The sequence below is a fragment of the Culex pipiens genome, chromosome 1 (assembly GCF_016801865.2).
Source record: "Culex pipiens pallens isolate TS chromosome 1, TS_CPP_V2, whole genome shotgun sequence".
Lineage (NCBI taxonomy): Eukaryota > Metazoa > Arthropoda > Insecta > Diptera > Culicidae > Culex > Culex pipiens.
In genome coordinates, this window is record NC_068937.1 from 57,885,148 (window position 1) to 57,900,104 (window position 14,957).

At 39.8% G+C, this 14,957-nt stretch overlaps 2 protein-coding genes across 3 annotated transcripts in view; one reads left to right on the top strand and one right to left on the bottom strand.

Moving 5' to 3' along the window:
• The window catches only part of LOC120423040 (autophagy-related protein 101), a 45,792-nt gene that overhangs the window by 14,172 nt on the left and 16,663 nt on the right, over positions 1–14,957 (top strand). The window lies entirely within an intron of this gene.
• LOC120423039 (translation initiation factor IF-2) lies at positions 787–14,066 on the bottom strand. Its single transcript, XM_039586698.2, has 3 exons — positions 13,990–14,066; positions 13,620–13,696; positions 787–2,281 (listed from the first exon to the last, which is right to left on the bottom strand). Exon 3 carries the CDS (start codon positions 2,278–2,280, stop codon positions 1,501–1,503), a length of 780 nt encoding a protein of 259 aa, XP_039442632.1. The 5' UTR covers position 2,281; positions 13,620–13,696; positions 13,990–14,066; the 3' UTR covers positions 787–1,500.

The following is a 14,957-nucleotide window of genomic DNA, read 5'->3' on the forward strand; positions in this document are numbered from 1 at the left end:
TCAGCAAAATGAACGTCAAATATTATTTTATTGAGAAAATCTCTTATCATCCTACAATAAAAGGTCATCGTTTTCATCAAAAAATCTGAGATCCGGCTTTAAAAAAGTGTATAATTAACATTTTTAAGTGGTCATAACTTTTGATACGGTTGTCAGATCTTCTATCTTAGTTTTTCAAAAGGTCCTATGTACATAGGAAACTCCTGGCTCATTGGTTGTTTTTAAAAAGTAATCTAGCTATATTTGGACGCGTTGGATAAGTCATTTGATTACTCACCCAACTACGGTTCGCATAATTGATCCGGACATCATTTCTATTGAAATAACTGAGATCCGGTTTCAAAAACAATTGACACTTTTGCTTACGCATGATTTATCCGGACATTATTTTCATCAAAATATATAAGATCTAGCTTCAAAAACAAGACGGGGGTTTTTTTTAAACAACCCTTTTATAATCTTCCGGACATTGGCAAAGTCGTTTTTTAGCATAACTTTTTAAATGCTTTTCTAAACTTCAGAACATTACCTAGGTCATTATGAGAACCCCAAGATGGATCGAATCAGATCAAAATTTGCTCAGAAAAAAATGCCGATATGTAAATGTATACGTGAAGGTGGGTCGAGGAGTTCGAATTAAGAAATTCATTTTTCGAGTGATTTTAGAGCCTTTCCTCGGTAAGGTGAGAAAGGCAAAACCGATGTTGCGTTTCATGTTAGAGGAATTAGGATTTATCAAACTTGAAAACGAATGGTTTTATTTTACCAGAAAGAAAAACTCACCTGTCGACTAAATTATGACTTTTCAACTTTATTACACATCCTTGTACACTTTTCATGCGAATCTTTGCTCGAGATGCTCGTTTGGTTTAGACGCGTTTTGCGCCACGTGCCGTTTTATCGATCGCTCCACATGACCTTTGTATCAGTGTGAACTCACAAGCCTTCAAATGTTTTTTATTCGTTTTAAGTTTACGTTTAACTTCTCTTTTTCTCTGTTCTGTGCTTGCACGCTTTTAAGTTCGTTGTTAATTCACTAATCTAATTTTGCCCCCTTCCTCAATAGTAATGTTTGTTTTGTTTACCTTTTTTTTAAAAAGTTTTTGTGCGGTTGCGGTTCTCGCTGTTACAAATTGTTTTTTTTTTATGTTTCTAATTTCAATCATGCCTACGGTTCTTGAGAGAGAACTTTTATCTTGCCAGTTTCGGAGAAAAAAGTTCTCCATCAAATTGTGAGGATATGTAACCGGACTTTAAACTATCGAATCTAATACAATACTACTCTTACAATGTACTCTCAAGTGTTGAAGATGAAGTGTGCTAACATACTCTATGCTACTGTCCAATTTCGAGGCAATGCTGCGGTGATGGAATGCTTACGATGAATTACAATTTTGGATTAGTTGAGCAAAAGAACTTTCAAATGGATACGATGAACGGTGAGAAATGTGGTTGATTGGCACATTGCTTAAAATTTGTGATGAAATCTAGAGGTCGCGTTTAAGGTTTCTCATCGGACTCTTGACTTTCCTTGCTTTCCTCCGAGCTGTCGGCTTTGGCGGGTTGCGTAGTTACTGCGCTCAGCGTGGCAGCGGCAACAGTGGTTGTTGGGAGTTCCGTTTTTGCTTCTACGGCAACGTCGGCCGGTTTGTCATCCGAGCTGGCAGCAGGAGCTGTCTCGTCGGCGGCCTTGACCTCCGGCTGCACTTCAGCCGGAACCTCAGTTGTGACGGCAACCTCATCCTTCTTCTCGGCTTCCTCGTCGGTCGCAGTACGGACGGCACGGGCAGCTTCGTCCGAGGCAACGGCCACAGGTTCGACGGCGTCGGCAATCTGGACGGTGTCTTCCTTCACGTCATCGGCGCTGACCTGGGCGGTAGATTCCTTGACTTCATCAACAGACGCAACGACAGCGGCGGATGCTTCCTCAGCGTTAGCTGGCGAATCGTCAACAATACCGGCTTGAACAACCGGAACGGCTGGAGTTTCGTCGGTTTCCTTCTTGGCCGCGTCATCGCTGGCGGTCTTCTCTTCTGGGACAGCATCGGCGGCCGCAGCAGCAGCTTCGGTGGTGGCCGGCGATTCCGTTGGTTGTTCAGCTTCCGGTTCGACCGTCGTTGGTGCAGCACTCTTCACTTCCGAAGCAGGTTCTTCTGGGGTGACGACAGCAGCTGCATCGCTGACAGGTTCCACTGGTTTCACTTCTTCGATGGCTTGCGGCAGAGGGGAGGTGTACACGAGGGCAAACAGAGTTGCGAGTAATACCAGCTGGAGCTTCATTCTGGATTGGGAAAGAAAGAGGAGAAAGTTATCAGTATTAGCATGGGCGTTGACAATGGCAGAGAAATTATCTTGCTTGAATAAATTGGAACTGGTTCCATTTGAGAGCGAGCGAAACATTCCCAATTATGTCCACATGAGGGAGCTAACAAGATGCTTAATCGCACATAATATATCCATACAAAAAAAAAATCCACATTCCAACTGAGCTTTTGTTGGTGCATAACAGAATTGATTCAGATTCTTCCGCCTCACGGCGGGCAGTCATATTCATGAGTTGTCGACGACGATGACGACAAGTATGTTCTTGAGGATGAGAGGGTCATTCAAATGATCCCGTAATAATCTCGCTCGGGAATTGCATAACGCGCTGCTGGTTAGCGAAGAGGAAAGATATTCAGAGTGGTTCTATTCATCATCAGGTGGATTCTAAATTGACTTTCAAAAAAGTTTTTATTATCTTTTAAGAAAAATAAGCATGTGCTAATTAATTGAGGATGCGGCAATAAATAACTACGACGAAAGGGAATATCAGATACTTGAATTAAGAACAGCATCCTAATTTCATCTCCTTTGCTCTTACACAACTTTGGATATCGTTCCTACACGCAAAATCCACATAACACAGATCTGTGTAAAAAAATTACACAGATTTCTGAACAGTTCCAGCTGTCAAATCTGGGTAATTTTACTACACAGATCTGTGTAAAAATATACACAGATTTTCAATCAGCTTTCCTTTTAAATCTGTGTAAAACAGAGACGCTGCTAAGATGGCGTCTTTCATGTTCCGAGAATTTGGTAAGTTTTTCGATCTCTTGATTATTTATTATAATTTTGTTAAAATGGTTTTATCTTCCAGATTTTATACATTCCGGCCATAAACGTGTCGGGGATATGAAAAAGACACGTGGTCCTGCTCCTAGAAGACCCATTTCAAGCATCTGATGTCAATGCGGAAGCGACAGTCTCGCCTGCTGCTTTACCAACCTGGCAGCCTGCTCAACCAGGCGGACCGTCGTGTATCCGGACTTATTCCAGTCTATCACATGTGGACAAACTTTCCGCCTTCCAGCCGGTTCCGGTCGAAGTGTTCCGGAAGCAGCACGAGCAAACAGACACTGCGGTGCGTTCAAATATTTGGGTCGCGAATCGAGTTTAGAATGTAGTATACAAGAATCTTCAAACTTATCGTCATCAGGGGTGACATTGGGTCTGGGGGGTGAGATTGGGTCATACAAAAATGCTGAAATTTGTATGGCCCAATCTCACCCCCCAGACCCAATGTCACCCCTGATGACGGTACGTTAATAAAGTAACTTTTTTATTATTATTATTAAATGATATAAAATGAAATTTTGTACAAAACAATGATAATATTCTACCCAAATTCTGTGCATCAATTAACACAGATCTGTGTAAAATTTAACACAGATCTGTATAATATTTAACACAGATCTGTGTAAAATTTTACACAGTTTGCTTAACCAAAATTACACAGATTTGACAGACAACGGCTGTACACACATCTGGGTACAAGGCTTTTACACAGATTCTGTGTATTCCAGGTTTTGGGCAATCTGTGTCAAATTTTACACAGATCTGTGTTATGTGGATTTTGCGTGACAAATAGTCGAATGCCATTTCTTAAATCTTTAAAACAAATTAGAGGTTGAAAATTTGGATATCTGGATATGGATATAAAAATTACCTGTAAAAAGTTGTCCTGTGCTGTTACTTATTTTCCATAGTTTATGTCATATTGTTCAGGTAGTATTTTGAAAATTGGTTGAAGAAAAGTGGTTTGCATTGTGTTTAAAATAAACTGAGATCGTGTTCAGTAAAGTTTTGTAAATTCGACTTTAATTTTTTTTTTCCATGTTGTTATTCCATATTTTCCATTAATAGTGCTTCAACCAGTGGTTCTCAACCTTTATCGTTCCATTTCCCCCTTGACTAATTTCCAAAACCTTCATTCCCCCCTTGAATTTAGAAAAAAAATAAATAATCTTAGTTATCAAGCAATGAAGTTATCATCAAAAAGTAGAAAAAATATGTTTAACAACCAAAACATTTAGTTCCCCCCCCAACAACAAGAAGCGGCTGGGAAGGATGGTATCGGTGCAGAACTCATCAAGATGGGCCCGGAGAAGCTGGTGTTCTGTCTGCACAGTCTGATAGTCAGGATCTGGGAGTCAGAACAGCTACCGGAGGAGTGGAAAGAGGGAGTGATATGCCCGATCTACAAAAAGGGGGACAAGTTAGATTGTGAGAACTACCGTGCCATCACAATACTCAACGCGGCCTACAAAGTGTTCTCCCAGATCCTCTTCAGCCGTCTATCGCCGATAGCAGAGGATTTTGTTGGTAGCTATCAAGCCGGATTCGTCGTGGGGAGATCGACAACCGACCAAATCTTCACTGTGCGACAAATCCTCCAAAAGTGTCGCGAGTACCAAGTCCCCACGCACCACCTATTCATCGACTTCAAAGCCGCGTACGACTCAGTCGATCGCGAAGAGCTATGGAAAATTATGGACGAGAACGGCTTTCCCGGGAAGCTGATAAGACTGACCAGAATGACGATGGATGGTGCTAGGTGTTGTGTGAAGATATCGGGTGCGGAATCGGACTCGTTTCCTTCACTCGGGAGGCTTCGGCAAGGCGATGGGATTTCTTGCCTCTGTTTCAATGTGGTACTGGAAGGTGTTATGAGACGAGCGGGCTTCAATATGCGGGGCACGATCTCCAGCAAGTCCAACCAATTCATCTGCTACGCCGACGATATGGACATTGTTGGCAGAACGCTCAAGGCGGTTGCTGATGCGTACACTTCGAACGTCGAGTGCTCAGGACCATCTTTGGCGGCGTATTTGGGAACGACGGATGGCGGCGGAGAATGAACCACGAGCTTGCGCAGCTCTACAGCGAACCAAGCATCCGGAAGGTCGCGAAGGCTGGACGGTTGCAGTGGGCGGGTCATGTTGCTAGGATGCCGGAGCGACCCGAGCAATTGAGCCAGCGGAACCAGAGGATCAACCCTGCGAAGTTGGTGTTTGTGTCGGAGCCGGTAGGAACAAGACGTAGGGGGGTGCAACGCGCGAGGTGGGTGGACCAAGTGGAGAACGATTTGGAGAGAGTGGGTGCCCCGCAAAACTGGAGACAAGCAGCCATGGACCGAGCTTGTTGGCGGAGAATCGTGCAGCAGGCCAAGCTAATGGTGTAGCGCCAACAAAAGTAAAGTAAAGTAAGTAAACTTTTAGTTTGTGAAATAAACTGATCAATGAAATGAAATGAACTGTTCCTGTTTGAATTAATGCTCATGGTTTTATTAAATGAAACCCTATTTTTTATTCATAAATATTCTATGCTAAATTGAACAAAATTATACTGGAATTAATCCTGAATGTTATAACCGATCACATTTAAAAATACGTATGAAAGTTTTACTGTTCAAGTTTAAAAAATATTTGAATTCTCTAAAACTAAACAATTTGATTACAACCACTGCTCCGTGAAAAAAATCTAGGGTGTTGTGTTTGAATCAATGCAATATGATAAAAAAATTAAATAAATATTTGAAAAAGTAAGGATGACGTAAATCATAAATCCATTGAAAAAATCTGCTTTTAAAATGCGTTAAAAATACTACAAGAATTTTTAGTTTAATTGTTTAGAACTTAAAAATATGCACAAAATATCATTTACATTATTGATAAATCTTTCCCAATGCTTTGGAATAATATTGCATTCTCATTCCCCCCAAGAATGACACAATTCCCCACCAGGGGGGAATTCCTCACCGGTTGAGAAACACTGGCTTAAAAAATTGTTGGCATTCCGCAAAAAATATTCGCAATATTCCGTCACCGTGATTTTAGACGCCATCTTGGATTTAAAAATTCTAAATCACTTAAAAGTATAGGAGTCATACTTAAGCTTTACAATCAAAAATAAGACAACGAATTCGGATAATCGAGTCTCGACTGTACCGGCGTTAGTGCAATCAAATAATTTTTGAGAGTGTTGAATCGATCAATTCCAACAGTTTTCTTTTCAGTTGGAAGTCCTTCTACGTAAAGATAACCGATAAGATGATTCGTTGAAATAGATTGAGTTTGAGTTTGAACTTTCAACCAATAACTTGAGTTATAACTCGTTAAGACAGTAAATCGTGGGAGCAGATATGGAATTATCTCAAAATTTAACTTTTTGCTGGTTTTTTCTCTCTCACTCACGAAATGAGGAAGTGAAAACGATAGAGAAAAGTTCTTCGAAATTTACGAGAGGATATCAATCAGTGAATCCATTTCCTGTAATATTATACTAAAATGTAACTTTCTTTTTTCGGTTTTTTTGGTAAGCAATCAGCATTTTTTTCAAATACGCTTTTTATTATTTTTAAGGTTTGGACATTTCAAAGTGCAAATGTAAAGGTCATAAAGCAGTGACTAACGATCAATCTGGTTTTCAATCTGGTCCCACGTGGCGCTCGATGGTACCAATTGAAGCCATAACAAAAACATCGTTCAAATCCACATAAACAAACTGGCAGAGAGACTCAGTGCCACGGGCAGAACGTAGCGGCTTTCCAAATGAAATGCCGAACACTTTTTACTACAACAACAATTATCTTCTCTGCTCCTGCAGTTCTGAAGGTGTCTGTAAGCATCAATTGGAGATTTGCGTTTTTATGTCACTACGCGCCCTTGATTTGAGACGTCAGCTGGCACAACATGAGATTGTGCAATTAAACGATCACGTTCGAATCAAATTATGTTTTTGGGCAGTCCATCAATTGGTGAACACCTCTCGAGGGGAGCCCCGAAGGCATTTTTACCTTCCACCGAGAGACCTCTGACATCCAAACTCCTAATATTGTTCACAACTCGTAATTGAACTTTCTATTGAACTCTCTAACTGTCTCAATATCGCTCTCGGCATCAACAACTTTGAAACGGTGTTGATCTTGGATGGAGTTTTCACCTTTCAAGCAAAGTCGTCTGCAAAGTTCCTCTGTGTGTCCATTTCTAGCATTTTAGATCTATAGACACCGGTCAGATCGGCAATTAGCGTCGATCGTGTCTTATTTGGAATGCGCGCGAATCGGCGTGGCCTTTGAAATTAAATTCTTACAATCGATTCCAAGACCAAGAAACGAGCCAAATTGCTTCCTCGAGGGTTCACAAAAAAAGAAGAGACGATCCCACCTGGCAGATGTGCCTGGCCACACTACTCTAGGAGGGGATTCCTCGCGGCGCCAGAAGGTTGAGGCGTCGAATTAATGAACAGTTTAATTTATCTCGTTCGTTCGCCTTTTTTTGCTTGTGGGGCGCGGATCGTGATCGTGGCCTTGAGCCGGAACGTGCTGGCCGTAATTTTAATGTGGTTTGGTGGAGGTAAGTGTTTCTGCGCATTTTCACGGAGATTGGTTTGATAGACTCGGCGACGACCACGACGACGAACGTTATGGGTTGTCGAATGGACAGTTTATGATCGGTCATCGGTTCATGGCGGCAGCAGATGAGCTCCATGCACGGGGATGCTTCGGCTGTCATCTGCATACAATGTCACTGAAGCCTAAAAAGTACCAAAGTTTTGGTGTCTAGTGTCAAAATTATGGGGAGTAACATGACGAAAAGGGCGCAAAATCGAAAGGACGAAAATATTTTTTTTCTTTATTTTTGTTTCGTTAGTTAAAATGAAATTAAATGTGTACCATTATCCGGGGCAAATCGAGACACATGGGGTGAATTGAGAAGTGATTTTAGCAATGTTTTTGCACAATATTTGAATATTTTTTAATTTGTTTCAGTAGGAATAGACACAAAACAACAAAATTAGTTTCTAAATTTGAACTTTTATGTCTAAAAACAGCTGTTCTGGCTTTCTTGTCGAAAATTTACCAACACATTCAAACCACGGGGTACCATAGGAGTTGGTTTGTTTGACTCAAAAACATGCTTTTTTGTAAAGCCCCACAACGTCCCTAACAATGGGCTTCCCTGTTCGTGGACTCGCTCTTAAGGTTTCCCAACAACATGGTTGAGCTCAACTGCCTCAAATTGTAGATTTAAATTAACATTATGATGATCTGTAAGTTCATTGGCCAAATAAGAATTTGCGGAAGACATTTCAGAGGATTTGAAATAAACACCTGCTGGGAAGCTTTGCCTGAGACCTGATGCTAAACATATATTGTTGTTTTCGGCATTTATGGTTTATTTTAATGAAAAGAATCAATATGAGCAGCTACAGAATTATTTTCCAAAAAATTAAATAAGACTTATTATATTTTGATTTGTGCCCCTCTGAAATGTTATTCCCGAAACAGCGCCACCAAACATTTGGTGGCGGCTTCAGCAAGCTACGTCAGTATCACGGGCCTGGCTCCATGAGAGTCAATGACACCAGTTGATCAGCGCGATTATAATTCGCGGTCGACTTTTTATGGTATTTTGGCTAGATTTGGTCTTCCTCACTGAGACTTACCTTTTTTTTGCTTTATTTAGATTTTTACCTTTCTAACTATGAAAGACTATAAATCACTCGAAGTATGAACTTTCCTATTATACCTTTGTAGAACCACCATTAAAAATACCTATTAATTCGGAATCAAATTCTTAGCAAATGTGCGTGCGTGTGTTGGGTTGTTGATCAAAAATATGCATTTGTTGGCTATGGCTGAAAGAATTTTGTCCGGATTTGTTCTAATTCCGGGTTATAGCTTTGCATTGCAAATTAAAAATAAATCAAATCAAAATGTTTGCTCTACAGCATTGCCTTGGCTTTCTCTATTGCGAGATTCTTACTCGAAACTAGGTGTCCCTAGGTTTGAAACGGTGAAACAATCCAAACCTTTTTAACACCTAGGCTTCCATCCATCCGGTATTCTAACTGCCGACCTTTGGATTGTGAGTCCAACTCTACCAACTCTACCGAGACAAAACCCAGGGAGCCGACCTGGACTGAGCGAACGACCTAACCCCTAGGTTAGACCAGGGCCAACATAACCATTCCCTGTCCGACGGAAGACTTGATCAGACAACCCTCGTCTCGAAAAATGCCACCGGGCCGACTGGGAGCGAGGCCAGGCCAAAGAAAATAAAATAATAAACATAATCTTTTCATGATAAAAAAAACTTCTCGTGATCAAACCAAATAAAAAACGGGAAAGTTATTACACAAATCTCTTTAAAGTTTTCAAGAACTACTCTGCCCATGTTCGCATTTATGCCCCATATGCAAAAACAGCAAGCTGAGAAGTTTATCAAACACGTAAGGCTACGTGTTAAGTTTTCACGAAAAAACAGGATTTCCTTCTGATTTCTAGAACAAAGTACTAGATATTGCTGGCTTTCCCGAAAGAGCACACGATTTTAAACCAAACTGCATCAATAACTCCAAAGGGATGAAAATGCATATGGGACATTTATGCGAACAGGGGCATTTACTCGTGTATAAAACAATGTCTAAACATTCAGAAATGAAACTGTTTCCTTTTGAAAATTGAAGAAAATGAAGTTTTAAACTTTTGAACGTTAAACTCAACAACTTTTCAATTAACTGCTCATAATAAAAAAAAAATCTTTAGGGGAAATATACCCACTAAATCACTCTAAGCCGTTCGACCAATTCTAATCACCTTTGCAGTTTTCAGTTTGCAGTTTTTTTCTATTAAATCAACATTTTATGATACATCAACAATGGAGAGTTGCTTGCTCACTTTTATTTGAGCTATTTGTTACTTCGAAACAGTCAAATCACTTTACGAAAGCTGTAATTCATGACCAAAGTGCTGATAGGCCAATAATCGAAATAGGCTGAGAAATGGTATCAAAATCAAACAAACGATCAAACATTAACGACCCCCGGGTCTTTTGTGGTCTCTATTGCAAGTTTCTGCTCGAACCTAGGAGTCCAAAGGCTTGAATGGGGAGAGCACCCAAACCTCTTTATACTCCAAGGAACCTTCCACCCCAGTGTTTGAACTGACGACCTTTGGATTGCGAGTCCAACTTCCTCATCCGATGGAAGGTATATTTCCCCTATATATTTTAGAAAGTTGTTTAGTATTTCTTGAAACTGCCTAACAAAATAAAATCTTTTAAGAACCGTTATCATAACCCAGTAAAGAAATATTCTAGCAGAGCTGGTTCTGCCAGAATCCTGCTAGAACGGTGGGACAGTTTTGCTAGAATGCAGTAAAAATATCCAGCTCTGTTAGAATCCTGCGACGTTCTCGTGACATGGAAATGACTCTATGATGTTATTGCTTTCTTAAATAAATGATTTGCCATGTATTCAAAAGTGATATTTTTTGCAAACATGTAATTTAAAAAAAATGTATCAGTTTTGCTCAGTATTTTTTGAATAACCTCTTTTTTAATTTTCTGAAATTATAATTCAAATATGTTTTTTAAACATTACTCGAATGAAAAATCAAATTCTTTTATAATGTTGTGGTTTTAAATAAACCCGTGTCCCGTTTAAAATTAAATGTCAACAGAAAAATTTGTAAGGCTGGCATATCAATTATTCAATACATGTTTATTCCAGTTGTTTGGTGCCAAATGATAACTTCACATTAATTTATGATAAACATAATGCTTGAAACTCTGAATAACTGATTTTTTTTATTCGAAAAGAAATTATAGAGCGAATTTGTAACGATTTTTGAAACATTCATTGAATAGAATTTCTATCGTGGTGACGCGATGGAACAATATAGGAGAAATATACCCTTGCTCGGCTCATTTCTATTATCGGCTAACAGACATTTGATCATACGTTACAGTTTTCATAAAGGGGTTTTCATTTTTTCAAAGAAATAAATAGCTCAAATAAAAGTGAACAACAACTCTCCATTAATGATGTGTCTGAAAAGTAAATTGCAAAGTGCCGAGAATAGATCGAAAAGCTTGGTGTGATAAAAATGGGTATATTGCCCCTAAATCCATACAGTGCAATTAAAGTTCAAAAAAAAATCACTGAAAATTGCACTTTGGTTGCTTGAATCATGATTAAATCGAGTTGAATTTCCATATATAAAAGTCTCAAGTTTAGACTTGACTCTCAACGCTGTTTCTCTTCCTGATCAGCATCTCAATCGGATCAAACGCTTTGCTTAACCCTGCTTAATTTTTTCGTGTCCAGATTAAATTTCTCCTCCGCCTCGATTAGCGATTGACCGGATCGACCTCCCTTCAAATGCCTCTATTAGAACGAATGATTCATCAACGCCCTAAGGCACTTTGAAATGCAAATTCTGCGGCACGCGTTCATTCTTGAGCCCCCTCTGCTGGCCGGATGCTGGTGGGACCAGGGACCCCCATATCTGGCCGATTGTTGGCGCGGCGTAGACGTGCGGCAATTTGGTGCATGCAATGAATGATTTTGCATTTTAATCTAACCGGAATGAGTCACGGGGTTGCTCCCGTGAGAGTCAAGCCGAGTTCTCTAGTTGAGTCGCGCAGTACCGGTCGTTGGTAATTGATTAACATCATTTCTTTTTAATGGAGGTCGTGCCACTTGAATTAGCAAAATATGATGAAAAATGCAACCTTTTTTTTGCGCAGCGTATTCTCTCTGGTTTTGAGTACACCAAATGTGGGGTTGAGTCACACGAAGCCATCTCATTACTTTTGCTCAGGTATGCATAATTGAAACACTTGAAAATGTTTTCAATTTTGCAACGCTATTTTGGTGGTGGTGGTGGCGGCGGTGGGTGGTAGAACCAAGTGGAGTTTTGCCAACAAAAAGCGCCAAAAGGGACCAAATTTTTTTCTGGTCGGTTGATTACTTATGGTCCCAAGGTTGAGTAGGGTAACACTGGGAAACTGAAGGGTTTTTATTTTGGAATCGTTTGCATTATTGAGAGCGGTTCTCAAGTTAGGTAGATGGTTTTCAAAATGGGCAATACTGAGGAGAATGAAAACCTAGGAGTTCAACACCCAACTGATGAATGCAAACCAGCAAGCTTTAATTTCTGCATTTTTTGGCGAACTAAGATGTAGTGTGTGTGTGGTCCAATCCAATACCCGCTAACCGGTAGCGAAATTATGGGAAAGTATAATTTGTATCAAACTTTGTATATGCCGAATGCTGATACAACTTATCTCAGTCCCGGGTATTAGGTGGTGATAGCCCTCGCGCTGCTTCCAACGACCCATTTCAGAATGGCAGAGATCCTAGCGGCCCAATTCCGAGGTCGTTGGGCATTGTTCGGCCCCGCCTTAACATAGAAGCAAGCACCAGACGGATCCTTGATCTATCTTAAGACTCCCAATCCCAATTCCTGATTCCAAATTTCAAAGGTACCGACCGGGATTTGATCCCTGTCGGTACCTTTGAAATTTGGAATCAGGAATTGGAACTTTGAATATGAACAAAAACGAAACTGAATCAGGTGGGATTCGAACTCACACCTTTGGATTGATGGTCTGGGACTCTAACCAGTCGGCCATCTGAAGGTTATAAAACATGTTGTATTCTTCTCATATTAAATACGCTCTAAGATGTAGTGCCTCATAATTAAATCAGTGTTTGGTTCATTTTGGACATTATTATTAGGTTAGAAGTTGAGATGAGAGTTCACTAGGGTAAAAAATGACCCACAAGCGGAAAACAGTCTTTGAGTTATTTTAGGCATCTGTGCCAATTTTGATCTATATCGGTTGAGATTAACCCATTGATACCCGAGCCCAAAGTTGGTGAAAAAAGTGTTTTTCATACAAAAATGACTTTTTTAAAACACTAATTACTTTTCAGGATCAATTTTTACGGCTTTGAAATGTTCTACGAAGTTGTAGAGCATTAAATTTTCAATGAGAATCTCACTTTTGGAAATATTTGGATGGAAGTAGCTTAGCCTGTTGATAAAATTGTACAAAAACGAGTTTCTCCATATATTTTTTTGATTTTCCCATACAAACTTCACCTTTGAGTATCAATGGGTAAATGTTGACCGATTTTGCACATATTTGGCCTAGAGTCCTAAAATAGCTCAATGAACAATATTCAGCTTGTGGAGCGAGGGTTTGAAAAAAGTCCCTAGAGTACACACATATTTTTTTCCAATCTATTAAAATATCGACAAACTTGGTTTATTTACAATTGGAACTAACGCCGACTTTGCAAATTTGTTATCTTTCAACCATCAAACGATCTTTTACATTTTCGTTCATGTTTGCTACATTGTTGGAATAGTTTGCAAATTAAATATTGAAAACATTAAATTTCGATACGCAGCTCACATTTTCGTTTTTCCTTCATCTATAAACAAGTCACAGTTCGTCCACATTTCAATTTCTAGCACAGTGTATGGCCTTTTCACTTACCTGAGAGTTTGTTCTCACGTTTCGTGCAGCGACTTCTATGTGGAAAGTATATTCAAGTGTTGTTTCCTTCCGGCTAACTGCTTGTATTCCAAGTGATGGTTGATGTATTATTTCACATGCACATAGAGAGAAAGAAAGACAAGAACAAATAAAAACAAATCAATTTCGATTCACTTTTCCTACTGCACTAAACTCTGCTTCTCATTAGAGTGGAATCTTCAAGAACGTTTTCCAAGAGCACTTGTGCACTAGCAAAGTTTCACTCTTCAATGAACCGGAAAGTACCGGCTGCTGCTGCATTAAATCTTTAATAAATTTAAAATTCTTAAAAAAAATCCCACTCTATTCCACGAAGCGCAACGACAATCACCTTCTATTCACGTTGATAACAAGCAAGAATTTGACGCGCGCTCCAGTGCTCTTCGTCGCTTTTATAGGCTCAGACTCACAGGCAACCGAAAGAATTGCTTGCACTTGGTCGACCCGAACGAACCTCTTCTGTCTTGTACTACCTCCTACTCGGGAGAACGAGCAAACGGCGAACTTCTCTCTTTTGACGGGTAGTAGAGAAGAATCCCCGAACATCATCGCCGTCATCATCGATGGCTACACATATGCCTACCAACTCATATAGATCCTACCTCTATCGTTGAGCATAGAAAACGTTGGTGCTCTTTCACTGATGCGGGTAATGGATAATGTTGAGAGCAGTGGATTTTTTTTTATTTTTTCACGAAAATGCTGTTTTGGTTTTATCTGACGAATCTTGAAGAAAAGGTTTTTGAATGATATTGTTACAATTTATCCCAAATTTTCATAAAACCAAATTTGTATAGGGGAGAATTGGAAGACATTTTTTGTATCGCTTATACTGACTCTTTTCGCATAAATGTACGTACCATATGGGTCATTCCATCTGAAGCGGAACAGCATTTGAAAATTACCCTCTCCGATCCTGCTCAAATTTGGCAGAGCTGTTGATACTATCAAAACAAGCAAGAATCCCGAATTTCATCCAAATCGGACCACCCCCTCCATTTTTGTACCTCCCCAAAAAATCGACTTTTTGGCGATTTTTGACCAAACCTCCTAGTTTCAAACGGCGATAGCTCAGGAACCACAAATCTTAGAAGGTCGGTCTTACACTCAATTTTGAAGGAAATTGGACGTAGAATCCATTTCCGTGATCAAAATGCTGATTAATTTATTTTTTCTACCTGTATTGCGCAATTGAAAACTTTAAAAGGCTGTATCTCAAAACACCCCAACTTATTTTTTTTATTTGACCTCACCATTGTGTTCCCCGGCCAATTTTACATAAGAATCACCTATCGACAG